The sequence below is a fragment of the Salvelinus namaycush genome, chromosome 13 (genome assembly GCF_016432855.1).
Source record: "Salvelinus namaycush isolate Seneca chromosome 13, SaNama_1.0, whole genome shotgun sequence".
Taxonomy (NCBI): Eukaryota; Metazoa; Chordata; class Actinopteri; order Salmoniformes; family Salmonidae; genus Salvelinus; species Salvelinus namaycush.
In genome coordinates this window covers 7902838-7922992 of record NC_052319.1, presented here as the reverse complement: position 1 = coordinate 7922992, position 20155 = coordinate 7902838, and the positions used below count along the sequence as shown (strand labels likewise).

At 43.8% G+C, this 20155-nt stretch overlaps 1 protein-coding gene across 1 annotated transcript in view; it reads left to right on the top strand.

Moving 5' to 3' along the window:
- Positions 1-20155, top strand: part of LOC120057743 (histone deacetylase 4-like) — a 143734-nt gene that overhangs the window by 30254 nt on the left and 93325 nt on the right. Inside the window, exons 3-5 of the mRNA XM_039006222.1 lie at positions 2851-3081; positions 3178-3247; positions 17180-17451. Of these exons, the coding sequence (XP_038862150.1) occupies positions 2851-3081; positions 3178-3247; positions 17180-17451 (573 nt within the window). The remainder of the gene's footprint in view (positions 1-2850; positions 3082-3177; positions 3248-17179; positions 17452-20155) is intronic.

Below are 20155 nucleotides of genomic sequence, written 5' to 3'. Positions count from 1 at the left end.
TACATGTTGCGTTTCTAGTTTTGTTCAGTGTATTTCTCTGCTCCTGTTCAAGTCGAAATGTAGCCTACATTTGGTGAATAATTTTACTGCAAGAAATTATTAATTCTGCAGGAGTTAATATGAAGGCTAATGTGAGAGGCTATAGATTTCAGATTGTCCAGATTTCAGTTTCCATTTAACCCATCTGAACAGTAGGCTACAGTTCCCTTGACGTGCCATAGGCCTATTTGAAGTCTCCGTCTTGTGACTGTCAAATTTGTATATCGCCTCACAATCATCACATATATCATCCTCTTTTACCACTTCACCAAATCTTTCCCAAATGTTACTTGTTTTTATTTTCAACTCTCAATTTTCGAACTTTTCTCTTATTGAATTAAACTATTTTTGCCTCTGTGCTCGACATTAACTTTTTCTGCGCGTTCCCAAAAGCATTTGCCGATTTGCCTGTAGGTTATTTGATGTGCATACAGTTAGGCCATAGGCTTACGCAGTAATGCTAGATAGCCTAAAATAATGAAGGAAAGGAATCAAGATTTTTAGCCTATAGATATAAATTACACAAGAATGATACATTTAGACCAATTTTTTAAAGGTATTTGATTTCTCTTAGTTCAACCTGCCCGCCACCCACCCGCCTTTCATCCACACAATATTTAATGATCCGAAACCCTCCCGCCCCACGGATATAAGCGAAGCCAATGGGCAACCAGCCTCTGAATGCTACCAGACAGACTTGACCAGACGGAAGGTCAGAGGTCAAGATGGGTTTGTCGGTCAGTGGGACAGATCTCTATACAGTAGGGCTCCAAAAATGCTGACACACACCATCCCCACTGCGACTGTAGTCTGTTTTAGCCCCACTCTTCTCTCCATGCCGCCCTAAGGGAGGTATAGTGTTGCAACCCCGTGCTGAAATCCGCACCGTGCCAAAGAGGCCATTGGCCATCTCAGCAATACTCCACAACTGTGCCTCCCTGTGATTGGTCTTTTGGGAGGCCAATGCACCTCTGATAGTCCAGACTCACTGCTCTTGTTTTGTTGCACAGGGTATCTCGTTAACTGGCATCGGTCTTGGGACCGAGCCAGGTGGCACTCCTCATAGTAGAAATCGATTAGAGAGAGAGCCTGATATTCTATACCTTGGTGTTTCTTCTCTCACTATGGACCCAAAAATAGAGCTGAAAGTATCCACATGAAATCCCAGGAGTTTGTGCGTATGAAGCTTGAGTGATTCTGCTCATTTATATCCATTATGTGCATGTCTTGATGTAATACTGCTGTTTTAGAAACTTCTCTCTTCTAAGCTCAATGTTTTTCCACAGTATATCAGAATTTAAAGCGCCAGGGAAACTAAACCTGCAGGCATACAACCACTGGTAAGCTCTGTGTGAAAACAAGTCATTGGGAGAATCTTAATTGCAATTTCCTTGATTCCTCGCGTCTTCTATCCTCACCGCCTTCTCAAAACCCATTGTAAAAGTTTTTTTTTACCTTTAATTTATCACATGTACAGTACCAGTCAAAAGTTTGGACACACTTACTCATTCAATGGTTTTTCTTTATTTTTACTATTTTCTACATTGTAGAATAATAGTGAAAACATCAAAACTATGAAATAACCATATGGAATCATGTAGTAACCAAAAAAGTGTTAAACAAATCAAAATATATTTGTTGTGACAAGGTAGGGGTGGTATACAGAAGATAGCCGTATTTGGTAAAATATAAAGTCCATATTATGGCAAAAACAGCTCAAATAAGCAAAGAGAAACAACAGTCCGTTATTACTTTAAGACATGAAGGTCAGTCAATATGGAAAATGTCAAGAACTTTGAAAGTTTCTTCAAGTGCAGTCGCAAAAACCATCAAGCGCTATGAAGAAACTGGCTCTCATGTGGACTGCCACAGGAAAGGAAGACCCAGAGTTACCTCTGCTGCAGAGGATAAGTTCATTAGAGTGACCAGCCTCAGAAATCTCAGCCCAAATAAATGTAAGTAACAGACATCTCAACATGAACTCTTCAGAGGAGGTCGAATTGCTGCAAAGAAACCACTACTAAAGGACACCAATAATAAGAAGAGACTTGTTTGGGCCAAGAAACACGAGCAATGGACATTAGATCTGGTTTGCGCTGAGTGGGAATATCATTTGTTTTTCAACAGGACAATGACCCAACACACCTCCAGGCTGTGTAAGGGCAATTTGACCAAGAAGGAGAGTGATGGAGTTCTGCATCAGATGAGCTAGCCTCCACAATCACCCGACCTCAACCCAATTGAGATGGTTTGAGATGAGTTGGCCCGCAAGGAAAAGCAGGCAACAAGTGCTCATCAAAAGAAATCAAAATGGCTTAAGGACAACAAAGTCAAGGTATTGGAGTGGCCATCACAATGCCCTGACCTCAATCCTATAGAAAATATGTGGGCAGAGCTGAAAAAGCATGTGCGAGCAAGGAGGCCTACAAACCTGACTCAGTTACACCAGCTCTGTCAGGAGGAATGGGCCAACATTCACCCAACTTATTGTGGGAAACGTGTGGAAGGCTACCCAAAATGTTTGACCCAAGTTAAACACTTTAAAGGCAATGCTACCAAATATTAATTGAGTGTATGTAAACTTCTGACCCACTGGGAATGTGATGAAAGAAATCAAATCTGAAATAAGTCATTCTCTCTGCTATTATTCTGACATTTCACATTCTCAAAATAAAGTGGTGAATTTTTCCTTGGATTAAATGTCAGGAATTGTGAAAAACTGAGTTTAAATGTATTTGGCTAAGGTGTATGTAAACTTCCGACTTCAACTGTATATATACGTGTGAACGGTTCATGTGAACGGTTCTTCAGCTGGACCACACCAACCTGTTGGGAGTGCACCTGGGAATGGAGAAGACCCGGAAATGGATCACCGCCCGGTTCCACCGGCCTGGGATGAGGAGGGCCGTGGAAGACTATTGTCGCAGCTGTCCGGAGTGTCAAATCAATGCTCTAAAAGCACACTTCCGAAACCCGCTGGTCCCCCTAACGATCACTGGGGTGCCCTTTGAACGCATTGCCATGGACATAGTGAGACCCCTGGTAAAAACGGCATGAGGACACCGGTACATCTTGGTAATAGTAGATTATGCCACCTTGTATCCTGAGGCCATTCCCCTACGGGCGGTGGTCTCCAAGGGATTCGCCCGGAAGCTGTTCCACCTCTTTAGCCGGATGGGCATCCCGAACGAGATCCTGACAGACCAAGGTACTGAGTTCATGTACCACCTAATGAAAGATGTGTGTGCTCTCTGCAGATCAAGCAGATCCGAACCTCCGTCTTTCACCAGCAGACGGATGGGCTCGTCGAGTGGTTCAATAAAACAAATGCTGCGGAAAGGTCATCGAGCAGGACGGGAAGAACTGGGACCAGCTACTACCCCACCTAATGTTCTCGTTCCGAGAAGTGCCCCAGTCATCCACTGGGTTTTCCCCTTTCAAACTCCTCTACGGGAGGAGACCACGTGAACTACTGGACCTCGCCAAGGAGGTGTGGGAACCCCGCGAGATGAGACGATGGATGACAGCCATATGGCTAGTGGCCAAATCGGATCCTCGAGGCCCGAAGGAAGGCCATGAAGCAGGAAGTGGAGGCTATGCTGAGGATGGGGTTTATTGAATAATCCCACAGCGCAGGTTGCAGCCCCATCGTGTGGTGCACAAACCGGACGGTAGTCTGTTCTTCTGTAATGATTTCCGGGGAAGGCCCGGTACATCAGCACCCTCGACCTGACCAAAGGATATTGGGAGCTCGGTTTTATTCCCCACAGGATACAGCAAGACTTCGGAGCCCAGAAGATGGTATCCCGGAGGAGACCTATTATTTTCTATTTGTTTATTATTTAATAAACACCCTTGAAACCAAGCTAATACAATTGTGTCTGATCTGTGTAAACGTCTTGACCAAACTCCCTGGTGTGCCACTATATATACAGTGGGGAGAACAAGTATTTGATACACTGCCGAATTTGCAGGTTTTTCTAGAGAGGTCTGTAATTTTTTATCATAGGTACACTTCAACTGTGAGAGACGGAATCTAAAATCTAAAACAAAAATCCAGAAAATCACATTGTATGATTTTTAAGTAATTAATTTGCATTTTATTGCCCATTTAAGAATTCAGACCGTTTACTCAGTACTTTGTTGAAGCACCTTTGGCAGCGATTACAGCTTTGATTCTTCTTGGATATGATGCTACAAGCTTGTCACACCTGTATTTGGATAGTTTCTCCCATTCTTCTCTGCAGATCCTCTCAAGCTCTGTCAGGTTGGATGAGGAGCTTTGCTGCACAGCTATTTTCAGGTCTCTCCAGAGATGTTCGATCGGGTTCAAGTCCGGGCTCTTGCTGGGCCACTCAAGGACAGCCAGAGACTTGTCCCAAAGCCACTTCTGCGTTGTTTTGGCTGTGTGCTTAGGGTCGTTGTCCTGTTGGAAGGTGCACCTTCGCCCCCGTTTGAGGTCCTGAGCGCTCTGGAGCAGGTTTTCATTACGTTTTCATCATATTGGAATGAGAAGACACATGTAGTTATTGATTTGTGTACAGTGTTAAAATGGTGGCTATGCTTTTTACTGTGTGTGTGTGTGTACAGTGCTTTCAGAAAATATTCACACCCTTTGGCTTTTTCCACATTTTGTTGTGTTACAGCCAAATTTAAAATTGATTAAATTGAGATTTTGTGTCACTAATCTACACCCAATATCCCATAATGTCAAAGTGGAATTTTGTTTGTAGAACTGAAATGTCTTGAGTCAAAAAGTATTCAGCCCCTTTGTTATGGCAAGCCTAAATAAGTTCAGGAGTAAAAATTTGCTTAACAAATCACGTAATCACTTCAATAATGAATGACTACCCCATCTCTCTACCCCACACATACAATTGTCTGTAAGGTCCCTCAATTGAGTAGTGAATTTCAAGCACAGATTCAACCACAAAGACCAGGGAGTTTTCAATGCCTCGCAAAGAAAAAAAACCAGACGCTGAATATTCCTTTGAGCATGGTGAAGTTACTAATTAGGCTTTGGTAACTCAGTTACTGGAGAGGAAGGAAACTGCTCACCGATTTCAAAATGTTTCAGGCACGAACCTGAGGGGGGCGCCAACATGGACAGGAAGATCACGTCAGTGTCTCAACCCACTCATGTGACGCACCCCTCCTAGGGACTGCATGGAAGAGCACCAGTAAACCAGTGACTCAGCCCCCGTAATAGGGTTTGAGGCAGAGAATCCCGGTGGAGAGAGGGGAACCGGCCAGGCAGAGACAGCAAGGGCGGTTCGTTGCTCCAGTGCCTTTCCGTTCACCTTCACACCCCTGGGCCAGACTGCACTCAATCATATGACCCACTGAAGAGATGAGTCTTCAATAAAGACTTAAAGATTGAGACCGAGTCTGAGAAAGCCCTGCCTCCAGCTGTTTGCTTAGAAAGTCTAGGGACAATAAGGAGGCATGCATCTTGTGACCGTAGCGTACGTTTCAGAATATGCACAGCAGGACCAAATCGGAGAGGAAGGTAGGAGCAAGCCCATGTAATGCTTTGTAGGTTAGCAGTAAAAACTTGAAATCAGCCCTAGCCTTAACAGGAAGCCAGTGCAGAGAGGCTAGCACTGGAGTAATATGATCAAATTTTTGGGTTCTAAGTCAAGATTCTAGCAGCTGTGTTTAGTACTAACTGAAGATTATTTAGTGCTGTATACGGGTAGCCGGAAAGTAGAGCATTGCAGTAGTCTAATCTTCATGGTGGTGGCTACATCATATTATGGGTATGCTTGTCATTACAAAGACAAGGGAGTTCCTTACGATAAAAATAAACCGAATACAGCTATAGCCACAGCTATAGGAAAACCTTCTTCATTCTGCTTTCCAAAAGACACTCCGAGACAGTCACCTTTCAGCAGGACAATAACATAAAACACAAGGCCAAATCTACACTGGAGTTGCTTACCAAGATGACATTGAATGTTCCTGAGTCACAGTTTTGACTTAAATTGGCTTGAACATCTATTGCAAGACTTGAAAATGGCTGTCTAGCAATGATCAACAATCAACTTGACAGATCTTGAAGAATATTCATAAGTTTAATGGGAAAATATTGTACAATCCAGGTGTGCAAAGCTCTTACAGACTTACCCAGAATGACTCACTGCTATAATCGCTGCCAAAGGTGGCTCTACAAAGTAATGACTCAGGGGTGTGAATACTTATGTAAATTAGATATTTCTGTATTTTATTTTCAATAGATTTGCAAAAATGTCTAAAAACACATTTTCACTTTGTCATTATGGGTATTGTGTGTAGATAGGTGAGTGATTTAAAAAAAAAAAAAAATGAATTTAAGATGTGGAAACAATGTGGAATAAGTCAAGGGGTCTGAAAACTTTCTGAAGGCACTGTATATACTGTATGAAATATAGACAAATCTCTATGGGGGCTGATTTAGGTCTGATGTATGGCCAAGTATACCTTCCCACAATGCAATGGGCTTCACCCAGCGATCCCAGGGAATCAATCTCCATCAGCTACGTCAGCGCAGCTCCTTCCGTCAGCGACACGTCTGCAAAGCATGCACACACACTGCCTCTCTCTCTCTTACACATACACACACACACACACACACACACACACACACACACACACACACACACACACACACACACACACACACACACACTGTAAGTGCTGTGTGTGTCAGCAAATCCCAGCCGCTAAGATCGTTTTGCGGTGGGATTTTTTTGCTTTGTTGCAATGTTGCATCATTTCACCCAAGAGTGGGTGGACCCAAACTGCATTTCTGAGAATATGCGCATGTGTTTACTCAGTGAGCTTGTGCATTAATACATGTGTGTGGATCTGCCTGCATGTTTGTGTGTTTATGCGTCTGTGCGTTTGTGTGTGTGCTTTTGTACATCTTCACGTGTGTGAATGTCTGTTTGTATGTGTGTGCATGTGTGTATGTTAGTGCCGTCTTCATCCTCCTCCTCCTCCTCTATGGTGCAGGCCAATGATCAACCAACCCACTAAATTAGAAGGGATTACGTGAAGGATAACTAAACTCAGCAAAAAAAGAAACGTCCCTTTTTCAGGACCCTGTCTTTCAAAGATAATTTGTACAAATCCAAATAACGTCACAGATCTTCATTGTAGTTTAAACACTGTTTCGCATGCTTGTTCAATGAACCATAAACAATTAATGAACATGCACCTGTGGAACGGTCGTTAAGACACATAGGCAATTAAGGTCACAACTTAGGACACTAAAGAGTTCTTTCTACTGACTCTGAAAAACACCAAAAGAAAGATGCCCAGGGTCCCTGCTCATCTGCGTGAATGTGCATTAGGCATGCTGCAAGGAGGCAAGAGGACTGCAAATGTGGCCAGGGCAATAAATTGCAATGTCCATACTGTGAGATGCCTAAGACAGCGCTACACGGAGACAGGACGGACAGCTGATTGTTCTCGCAGTGGCAGACTATGTGTAACAACAACTGCACAGGATCGGTACATCCGAACATCACACATGCGGGACAGGTACAGGATAGCAACAACAACTGCCCGAGTTACACCAGGAACGCACAATCCCTCCATCAGTGCTCAGACTGTCCACAATAGGCTGAGAGAGGCTGGACTGAGAGCTTGTAGGCCTGTTGTAAGGCAGGTCCTCACCAGACATCACCGGCAACAACGTCACCTATGGGCACGTCGCTGGACCAGACAGGACTGGCAAAAAGTGCTCTTCACTGGCGAGTCGCGGTTTTGTCTCACCAGGGGTGATGGTCGGATTCGCGTTTATCTTTGAAGGAATGAGAATTACACCGAGGCCTGTACTCTGGTGCGGGATCGATTTGGAGGTGGAGGGTCCGCCATGGTCTGGTGCGGTGTGTCACAGCATCATCGGACTGAGCTTGTTGTCGTTGCAGGCAATCTCAACGCTGTGCGTTACAGGGAAGACATCCTCCTCCCTCATGTGGTACCCTTCCTGCAGGCTCATCCTGACATGAACCTCCAGCATGACGAAGCCACCAGCCATACTGCTCATTCTGTGTGTAATTTCCTGCAAGACAGGAATGTCAGTGTTCTGCCATGGCCAGCGAAGAGCCCGGATCTCATTCCCATTGAGCACGTCTGGGACCTGTTGGATCGGAGGGTGAGGGCTGGGGTCATTCCGCCCAGAAATGTCTGGGAACTTGCAGGTGCCTTGATGGAAGAGTGGGGTAACATCACACAGCAAGAACTGGCAAATCTGGTGCAATACATGAGGAGGAGATGCACTGCAGTACTTAATGTAGCTGGTGGACACATCAGATACTGACTACTTTTGATTTTGACCCCCATTTGTTCAGGGACACATTATTCAATTTCTGCTAGTCACATGTCTGTGGAACTTGTTCAGTTTATGTCTCAATTGTTGCATCTTGTTATATTCATACAAATATTTACACATGTTAAGTTTGCTGAAAATAAACGCAGTTGACAGTGAGAGAACGTTTCTTTTTTTGCTGAGTTTTTGAACAAATGTCTGGTGTTGTTATTTTACTAAGCCCCAAAGCTCCTCCCTGTTTCTGTCTGTTGAATTAATCCATTCTGTGATAACCCTTTCGCTCTTACCCAATGCTGTTTTGTAATTCTATTTATCCTTTATGTCACCAAAAGAGAGTCCTGGCTAAGACGGATGGCAACATGCATTTAGGCTAGGAGTGTCACTGTAAAACAAGTAAATTTTTCTTAGCACTGAGTGTAGCCCAAGTGTGGATTGTGTCCATCTCACATATTGACCCTTTGAGCCATTCTGTAGAGCAGTGGTTCCTAAACTTTTTATAGTCCCGTACCCCTTCAAACATCCAACCTCCAGCTGCGTACTCCCTCTAGCACCAGGGTCAGCGCACTCTCAAATGTTGATTTTTGCAATCATTGTAAGCCTGCCACACACACACTATACAATAACATTTATTAAACATAAGAATGAGTGTGATTTTGTCACAACCCAGCTCGTGGGAAGTGACAAAGAGCTCTTATAGGACCAGTGCACAAATAATAACATAACAATAATCAATCATTTTGCTCTTTACTTAGCTATCTTACATATAAAACCTTATTTGTTCATCAACAATGGTGAATAACTCACCACAGGTTAATGATAAGGGTGTGCTTGAAAGGATGCACATAACTATGCAATGTTGGGTTGTACTGGAGAGTTGCAGTCTTTTTCCACACACAGTCTGTGCCTGTATTTAGTTTTCATGCTAGTGAGGGCCGAGAATCCACTCTCACATAGGTACGTGGTTGCAAAGGGCATCAGTGTCTTAACAAGGTGATTTGCCAAGGCATGATACTCTGAGCACAGCCCAATCCAGAAATCTGGCAGTGGCTTCTGATTAAATTACATTTTCACAGAAACGCTTCTTGCAATTTCGATGAGGCTCTCTTGTTCAGATATCGGTAAGTGGACTGGAGGCAGGGCATGAAAGGGATAACGAATCCAGTTGGTTGAGTCGTCCTTTTCATGAAAGTACCTGCGTAATTGCGCACCCAACTCAATCAGATGCTTCGCTATATAACATTTGACATTGTCCGTAAGCTTGAGTTCATTTGCACACAAACAATCATGCAATGATGGAAAGATCTGTGTGTTGTCCTTGTTAATGCAGACAGAGAAGAGCTCCAACTTCTTAATCATAGCCTCAATTTTGTCCCGCACATTGAATATAGTTGCAGAGACCATACCCTGTAATCCTAGATTCAGATCATTCAGGTGAGAAAAAACATCACCCAGATAGGCCATTCGTGTGAGAAACTCGTCATCATGCAAGAAGTCAGACAAGTGAAAATTATGGTCAGTAAAGAACTTTAAGCTCGTCTCTCAATTCAAAAAACGTGTCAGTACTTTGCCCCTTGATAACCAGTGCACTTCTGTATGTTGTAAAAGCGTTACGTGGTCACTGCCCATATCATTGCATAGTGCAGAAAATACATGAGAGTTCAGGGGCCTTGCTTTAACAAAGTTAACCATTTTCACTGTAGTCTCCAAAATGTATTTCAAGCTGTCAGGCATTCCCTTGGCAGCAAGAGCCTCTCAGTGGATGCTGCAGTGTACCCAAGTGACGTCGGGAGCAACTGCTTGCATGCGCATTACCACTCCACTATGTCTTCCTGTCATGGCTTTTGCGCCATCTGTACAGATACCAACACATCTTGACCACCAAAGTCCATTTGATGTCACAAAGCTGTCCAGTACTTTAAAAATATCCTCTCATGTTGTCCTGGTTTCCAGTGGTTTGCGGAAGAGGATGTCTTCCTTAATTGACCCCCCATAAACGTAACGGACATATACCAGGAGCTGTGCCAGGCCGGCCACGTCTTCTGACTCATCCAGCTGTAATGCATAGAATTCACTGGCTTGTATGCAAAGCAGTAATTATTTCAAAACATCTCCTGCCATGTCACTGATGCGTCGTGATTTAGTGTTGTTTGATGAAGGCATTCTCTGTATAGTTTTTTTGCCCTTTTCCCCCAGCATTGTCCCAGTCATATCAGCGGGAGCTGGAAGAATTAAGTCCTCCGCAATAGTATGGGGCTTGCCTGTCCTAGCCACTCGGTAGCTCACCATATAAGACGCTTCCAGCCCCTTCTTATTAATGGTGTCTGTTGCTTTTATACATGTCTTACTAATTTAAAGTCGTCTTAATTCTCGCTCAAAAAATTCCTGTGAGAGATCAGCATCCATAGTAACGCCAAGGTCCTTCAGTTTTATTTGATACGACTGTACAACCATCAAGATTAATTGTCACATTCAACAGAAGATCTCTTTGTTTTTTGGGACCTAGAACTAGCATCTCTGTTTTGTCCGAGAAAATGTGCCGCCATCCACTTCCTTATGTCTGAAACACATGCTTCCAGGTAGGGCAATTTTGTGGCTTCACCATGTTTCATCGAAATGTACAGCTGTGTGTCGTCCGCATAGCAGTGAAAGTTAACCTGTTATGGCTGCAGCCCGGTGTCGGTACACTTATCACAACAGCCCGTCCAAGTGCAGGGCGCGAAATTCAAAAGATATTTTTTTGAAATATTTAACTTTCACACATTAACAAGTCCAATACAGCAAATGAAAGATACACATCTTGTGAATCCAGCCAACATGTCCGATTTTTAAAATGTTTTACAGCGAAAACACCATGTATATTTATGTTAGCTCACCACCAAATACAAAAAAGCACAGACATTTTTCACAGCACAGGTAGCTAGCACAAAACCAACCTAACTAACCAAGAACCAACCAAACTAACCAAGAAACAACTTCATCAGATGACAATCTTATAACAAGTTATACAATAAATCTATGTTTTGTTCGAAAAATGTGCATATTTGAGGTATAAATCATAGTTTTGCATTGCAGCTACAATCGGAAATAGTACCGAAGCAGCTAGAACAATTACAGAGACCAAATTGAAATGCCTAAATACTCATCATAAAACATTTATGAAAAATACATGGTGTACAGCAAATTAAAGACAAACATCTTGTGAATCCAGCCAATATTTCCGATTCTTTAAGTGTTTTACAGCGAAAACACAATATAGCATTATATTAGCTTACTACAATAGCCAACCACACAACAGCATTGATTCGTTAGGCACGTTAGCGATATCGAATAAACCATCAAAAGATATTAATTTTTTCACTAACCTTCTCAAACTTCATCAGATGACAGTCCTATAAGATCATATTACACAATACATATATGGTTTGTTCGAAAATGTGCATATTTAGAGCTGAAATCCGTGGTTATACATTGGGAAAACTTAGCATCTTTTTCCCAGAATGTCCGGATATATTTCTGACACTCACCTATTCTAATCAAATAACTATTCATAGACTTTACTAAAAAATACATGTTGGACAGCAAATTAAAGATAGCTTAGTTCTTAATGCAATCGCCGTGTTAGAATTCTAAAAATAACTTCATTACGACATGCAGCTTACGTTATGGCGAGAGAGCGCCCAAAATCTGGGCGCAAACTAATAGTACACGTTTGACAGATATATGAAATAACATCATAAATGGGTCCTACTTTTGATGATCTTCCATCAGAATGTTGTACAAGGGGTCCTTCGTCCAGAACAATCGTTGTTTGGTTTTAGAACGGCCTTTTTCCCTCTCGATTTAGCAAGCAAAACTTGCCAAGTGGCGCAAAGCTCTCCATCGTCAACAAACTCAGAGAACGGAACACGCCAAAACTCCCGAAAAAATTTCAATAATCTGATTAAACTATATTGAAAAAACATACTTTACGATGATATTGTCACATTTATCAAATAAAATCAAACCCGGAGCTATTAGCCATCTATAACAACAGCTTTTCAGAAGCCAATCCAGAAGTCCTTTCCGCGTCTTCCTGAACAAAGGAAATTGGGGTCCTGTCATTCCAAGCGCTCTCTTTTGACCATAGAAAGAGCTAGAGACCCCATTTCACCTCTCACAGCCTATTGACATCTAGTGCAAGGCGTATGAAGTGCATGTATACTAATAGATTTCAAGCAAAAGATTAGGTAGGCCCTGGAACAGAGCCTCGATTTGAGATTTTTCACTTTCTGACAGGAAGTTTGCTGCAAAATGAGTTCTGTTTTACTCACAGATATAATTCAAACGGTTTTAGAAACTTGAGAGTGTTTTCTATCCAATAGTAATAATAATATGCATATTGTACGAGCAAGAATTGAGTACGAGGCCGTTTGAAATGGGCACCTTTCATCCAAGTTACTCAATACTGCCCCTGCAGCCCAAAGAAGTTAACATTATGTTTCTGAATGACAGACTGAAAACCAGACTGGAGCATTTGGTATACATTGTCTTCAGGAAGGCAATGAGTTGCTCTGCAACTGATTTTTCAATTTAGGATTTTCAATATAGGCCGATAGTTTTTTATATTTTCTGGGTCAAGGTTTGGCTTTTTCAAGAGAGGCTTTATTACTGCCAGTTTTAGTGAGTTTGATACACATCCGGTGGATAGGGAGCCGTTTATTATGTTCAACATAGGAGGGCCAAGCACAGGAAACAGCTCTTTCAGTAGTTTAGTTGGAATAGGGTCCATTGTGCAGCTTGAAGTTTTAGAGGCCATAACTATTTTCATCAATGTGTCAAGAGATATAGTATTAAAACGCTTGAGTGTCTCCCTTGATCTTAGTTCCTGGCAGTGTTGTGCAGACTCAGGACAACTGAGCTTTAGAGAAATACGCAGATTTAAAGAGGAGTCCGTAATTTGCTTTCTAATGGTCATGAAATTTTCGTCAAAGAAGTTCATGAATTTATCACTGCTGAAGTGAAAGCCATCCTCTCTTGGGGAACGCTGCTTTTTAGTTAGCTTTGCGACGGTATCAAAAATAAATGTTGGATTCTTCTTATTTTCCTCAATTAAGTTGGAAAAATAGGATGATCGAGCAGCAGTGAGGGCTCTTCGATACTGCACGGTATTGTCTTTCCAAGCTAGTCGGAAGACTTCCAGTTTGATGTAGCGCCATTTCCGTTCCAATTTTCTGGAAGCTTGCTACAGGGCTCAGGTATTTTCTGTATACCAGGGAGCTAGTTTCTTATGACAAATGTTTTTTGTTTTTAGAGGTGTGACTGCATCTAGGGTAATACGCAAGAATAAATTGAGTACCTCAGTTAGGTGGTTTTTGTACTCTGACGTCCTTGGGTAGGTAGAGGGAGTCTGGAAGGGCATCTAGGAATTTTTGGGTTGTCCGAGAATTTCTATACAGAGATATAGCACGGCTGTTGATGGTCCTTGGTTGGGGTCTGAGCAGATTATTTGTTGTGATTGCAAACATAATAAAATGGTGGTCCGATAGTCCAGGATTATGAGGAAAAAAACATTAAGATCCACAACATTTATTCCACGGGACAAAACTCTAGGTCCAGAGAATGACTGTGGCAGTGAGTAGGTCCAGAGACATGTTGGATGATGGCTTCGAAATGATGGCTTCGAAAGCCTTTTGGAGTGCGTCTGTGGACTTTTTCATGTGAATTTTAAAGTCACCAAAAATGTGAATATTATCTGCCATGACTACAGGATCTGATAGGAATTCAGAGAACTCAGTGAGGGACGCTGTATACTGCCCAGGAGGCCTGTAAACAGAAGCTATAAAAAGTGATTGAGTAGGCTGCATAGATTTCATGACTAGAAGATCAAAAGAAGAAACGCAGTCATTTTTTTTTGTAAATGTAATTTTGCTATGGTAAATGTTAGCAACACCTCTGCCTTTGCAGGATGTGCGGGGGATATGGTCACTAGTGTAACCAGGAGGAGAGGCCTCATTTAATACAGTAAATTCATCAGTCTTAAGCCATGTTTCAGTCAGGCCAATCACGTCAAGATTATGATCAGTGATTAGTTCATTGACTATAACTGCCTTGGAAGTGAGGGATCTAACATTAAGTAGCTCTATTTTGAGATGTGAGATATCACAATCTCTTTCAATAATGACAGGAATGGAGAAGGTCTTTATTCCAGTGAGATTGTTAAAGCGAACACCGCCATGTTTAGCTTTGCCCAACCTAGATCGAGGCACAGACACGGTCTCAATGGGGATAGCTGAGCAGACTACACTGACTGTGCTAGTGGCAGACTCCACTAAGCTGGCAGGCTGGCTAACAGCCTGCTGCCTGGCTTGCACCCTATCTCATTGTGGAGCTAGGGGAGTTAGTGCCCTGTCTATGTTCGTAGGTAAGATGAGAGCACCCCTTCAGCTAGGATGGAGTCCGTCAGTCCTCAGCAGGCCAGGCTTGGTTCTGTTTGTGGGTGAGTCCCAGAAATCTACAAATTCAAATTTTTGGGGAGGGCAGAAAACAGTTTTCAACCAGCGATTGAGTTGTGAGAATCTGCTGTACTGCTCATCACTCCCCCTAACTGGGAGGGGGCCAGAGACAATTACTCGATGCCGACACATCTTTCATCTTTACACACTGAAGCTATGTTGCGCTTTGTAACCTCTGACTGTTTCATCCTAACATCGTTGGTGCCGACGTGGATAACAATATCCCTATATTCTCTACGCTCGCCAGTTTTAGCCTTAGCCAGCACCATCTTCAGATTAGCCTTAACGTCAGTAGCCCAGCCCCCTGGTAAACAGTGTATGATTGCTGGATGATTCGTTTTAAGTCTAATACTACGGGCAATGGAGTCGCCAATGACTAGGATTTTCAATTTGTCAGAGCTAATGGGAGAAGGAGAGACCAGAGAAGGCTCAGCCTCTGACTCCGACCAGTTGCTTAATGGGGAGAACCGGTTGAACGTTTCTGTCGGCTGAATGAGCGACCCCGGTTGAGCATTCCTACAGCATTTCCTTCCAAAAGCCATGACAAACATTTCAGGTTGCGGGGACTGTGCGAGGGATTTATACTACTATCTGTACTTATTGGTGGCACAGATGCGGTTTCATCCTTTCCTACACTTAAATGACCCTTGCCTAACGATTGCGTCTGAAGCTGGGCTTCCAGCACGGCTTTCCTCGCCATAAGGCGATTGTTCTCCTGTATATTATGAGTACAGCGACGGCAATTAGAAGGCATAATGTTAATGTTACTACTTAGCTTCGGCTGGTGGAGTTCCTGACGAATCATGTCCAGATAAAGCGTCCGGGGTGAAAAAGTTGAATGAAAAAAGTCGAGCGAGGGGGAAAAAAGAAAAATATTAAACGGTAATTAAAAAGTAAAAACCGTAAAGTTGGCAGGTGGCAAAGTAAGGTTAGCAACAAACCGCACAGCAGCACGTAAACAAGTCTACACGTTGTGACCGGAGAGTGGTTCATGTGATTGGATGTTAATTATTTGACTAGGCTACCTGTATTTGACCTTGTGTTGTTATTTCGCTGAACACTAGATGGTTTAATTTTATTTTTGCCAGTGGAACGAGGCTACTAAAAAACTTTTTTTTTAATGTATTTGGCGTACCCCCAACGCCATTGAGCGTACTCCTGGGGAATACTTGCTGTAGAGGAATGAAGCTACTGTATGTTTGAATTGAAGCTGTAAAACATCAAAACTAGGTTTAACTTGTTGTACCACCAAAACATATAAAAACTGTTGTACAACAACTATCTACCACTAACTTGTATACAAATTCATTGAGAATTTTGGTTCAGGGTTTGGCATGTGTGTACGTCATGTGGCGTATGTGTTACGTAACAGGGTCTTTGTCTCCAATTCAAGCAATGAAGCCACAGCTGACAAAGCTCTTATCTACTTATTCAAAAACTAACCACACTGGAAGTTGTTCACTCCAGCGCTGTGTCCTGCCCAGAAGACCATTTCCTCCTCCTTCCTCTCATTTCCTCTCAATGCCCCCTTTGTGCCCATATCCCTCATAGCCTCCACCCCCAAAACCCATGGCGTCACAGAGATGATTTTCACCCTATTCCATGATGAGAGTGGCAGGCTTTTCTCTTCTCTGTATTGATAAACTCTGTGACATTTTGAGGAGGACCTCCTTTGTTTGGCCCTAAACCCCACCTAAACTCTCTCTTCTGGCCAGTGTCATTGTAGTGCTGCACTCTACTTTTGAACTTGTGAAATTCTCCTCTTTGAGATTAGTGCCCTGCTGTGAGCTGATACAGTGGGGATCCTTTTTGAGATACACACACATAGAGAAGCACACAGACACACACACACCACTCCTTTCAAACGTGGGCATACTGCACCCTGTTACCGGTCCACACATATTGTGGCAACGCTGGCACGTACACACACACACACACACACACACACCCTCACGCACATAGGAGTAGCTGTCAGTACTTTTTCCCTTTTGTTTGCAGCCTATCGTCGTACAACTCCTACCACCACACTCTACATCAAACACCATAGTGTGTAAAAACAGCCGTCGTTAGTATCATCTGTGCCGTGTAGACCTACAATGAAGAGTCATTAGCCGTTCGCCAAAGCTGAGCATTATTAAATGAGGTCAGGGGGATATTATATTCTATGGGTCATTCAATGAATGGGCTCCGATTGGACCTGCAAGTTTGTGTGTCTGAGAAAGAGCCTTGGGAAAGGCTACTGTGTCCTCTCGTTTTTGATTGAATCCTACGTCATAAAGGAACAACAGCCATGGAAAATGTCAGTAACCCCCGCTTTCTCTCTTTCTCTCCCCAGTCGACGTGAGCGTGGCACTGCCCTTGCAGGTGCCCCCGGCTGCCATTCCCATGGACCTACGCCTGGACCAGCCCTTTGGCCTGGCACCGCGACCAGACGATCAGTGCCACCAAGGACAGGTCCCAGGTCAGCGGGAGCAGCAGCTGCAGCAGGAGTTGCTGGCCCTCAAACACAAACAGCAGTTCCAGAGACAGGTGCTCATCGCTGAGTTCCAGCGGCAACATGAGCAGCTCTCACGCCAGCACGAGGCCCAGCTACAGGAGCATGTTAAGGTGTGTGTGTGTCCTCTCCTCTCCATCTTTTTCGTGATCTCTCGTCACCACGCAACGTATTCGACCCCTCATCCCAATCTTACCCCCCACTCCCTCCAACTCTCCATCCCTCCTTCCCCTTTGCTCGAGGGCTGTGTGGATGTCTGCAGAAAGATTTTCATTGCAACAGGGACTTGGCTCAACAGAATGTGGTAAGGACAGAGGGGATGGCTGTAGGAGAGGACACGCCTGTACACGTGTGTGCGTGTGTGTGCATTCGTGTGCCCGTACGTGCGCATGCCAGTGATAAGTGGGGCAGCTGTTTGTTCACCCACACCCGCCCACAATTTCTACTAACCCATTCGCAACCACCCGACTACAAGTGATAAAGTGAATATAAAGTTAATATTATATCAGGCTATGTGAGAGGTTATAAACCTACAGTCAGTGTCCAGATTTCAGTTACTATTCCTTGTAACCCGTCTGAACAGTGGCTACAATTCCCTTGACGTGCCATATTTGAAGTCCCTGTCTTGTCACTGTCAAACGGCAGATAAAAATAATGAAAGAAAAACCTCTATCTAGCCTATAGATATGAATTGCACAAGAATTATACAGTATATTTATGGATTGTTAATGCATTGTTTTCTCTTTATTCCACCTGCCCGCCCGCACTTCATCCACACAATATTTCATGACCCTAAACCCACCCGCCCTGTGGATATAACCGCGGAGACTGCGGATTATGACTCAACCCGCGCTTCACTAGCGCATGCGTGTGTGATGTAACTGGATCTGCCGGTTACGTTGGGCTGCTTTTCTGATCTTAATAGGAACCCAGTCCTTGGGAAACTGTGTATGCGTGTGTACCAGCGCATATGCGTGTGTGTGTGACAGTGAGAGAAACTGCTCGCTTTGCAAACAGGCCTCCACGGTGTTGCCACGGGGCCGCAGCCTCAATCAGGCAATGGGAGCGAGGCAGCCCAGGCTAAAAATAACTCTGTCTGAAAGCTCCAGTCACAGCAGCCAGTGGGCTTCAGCACCAGGTAGAGTGGGATGCACAGTGATTGACACATCACTAGCTCTACATTATGCCTTGACAGCATGCTGACTGTATTCTATTTTGCCCTGTTCCAGTCAACACCCACCTGTACTGGTTGAAATTATGTAAACGCTCTCCATAGTGAGGCTTTTGTCATTCAGTCATTTATGCATTTAGTCTCACTCTTGCCAACTTCTTAAAGAGTAACTTCCATTAAAAAATTCTTAGTTATAGTGAATTATAGTGAAACAAGTCAATTCTGGTCTTCATTTTGACAGTTTGTTGCAAAAGTGATATATTTCAGTCTTTTAGTAGTAAATCTAGCACTTTTTGCCCCTATAGGTTCAACTCTACCATTGAATTAAAGCAGGAAGCACCAGTGACTCGGTCTATAAAAAAAGTGGTCAGATGAAGCAGATGCTAAACTACAGGACTGTTTTGCTAGCACAGACTGGAATATGTTCCGGGATTCTTCGGATGGCATTGATGAGTACACCATATCAGTCACTGGCTTTATCAATAAGTGAATCGAGGACGTTGTCCCCACAGTGACTGTACGTACATACCCCAACCAGAAGCCATGGATTACAGGCAACATTCGCACTGAGCTAAAGGGTAGAGCTGCCGCTTTCAAGGAGCGGGACTCTAACCCGGAAGCTTATAAGACAAAGTGTTAATACAGGACTAAGATCAAATTGTACTACACCGGCTCCAACGCTCGTTGGATGTGGCAGGGCTGACTACAAAAGGGAAGGACAGCCAAGAGCTGCCCAGTGACACAAGCCTACCAGACAAGCTAAATAACTTCTATGCTCGCTTCGAAGCAAGTAACACTGAAACATGCATGAGAGAACCAACTGTTTCGAATGACTGTGTGATCACGCTCTCCGCAGCCGATGTGAGTAAGACCTTTAAACAGGTCAACATTCACAAGGCCGCTGTGCCAGATGGATTATCAGGACGTGTACTCCTAGCATGCGCTGACCAACTGGCAAGTGTCTTCACTGACATTTTCAACCTCTCCCTGTCCGAGTATGTAATACCAACATGTTTCAAGCAGACCACCATAGTCCCTGTGCCCAAGAACACTAAGGTAACCTGCCTAAATGACTACCGACTCGTAGCACTCACATCTGTAGCCATGAAATGCTTTGTAAGGCTGGTCATGGCTCACATCAACACCATTATCCCAGAAACCTTAGACCCACCCTAATGTGCATACCGCACCAACAGATCCACAGATGATGCAATCTCTATTGCACTCCACACTGCCTTTTCCCACCTGGACAAAAGGAACACCTATTTGAGAATGCTATTCATTGACTACAGCTCAGCGTTCAACACCATAGTGCCCTCAAAGCTCATCACTAAGCTAAGGACCCTGGGACCTAACAGCTTCCTCTGCAACTGGATCCTAGACTTCCTGACGGGCTGCCCCCAGGTGGTAAGGGTAGGTAACAACACATCCGCCACGCTGATCCTCAACACGGGGGCCCCTCAGGGGTGCGTGCTCATTCCCCTTCTGTACTCCCTGTTCACGCATGACTGCACGGCCAGGCACGACTCCAACACCATCATAAAGTTTGCTGATGACACAACAGTGGTAGGCCTCATCACCGACAATGATGAGACAGCCTATAGGGAGGAGGTCAGAGACCTGACCATGTGGTGCAAGGACAACAA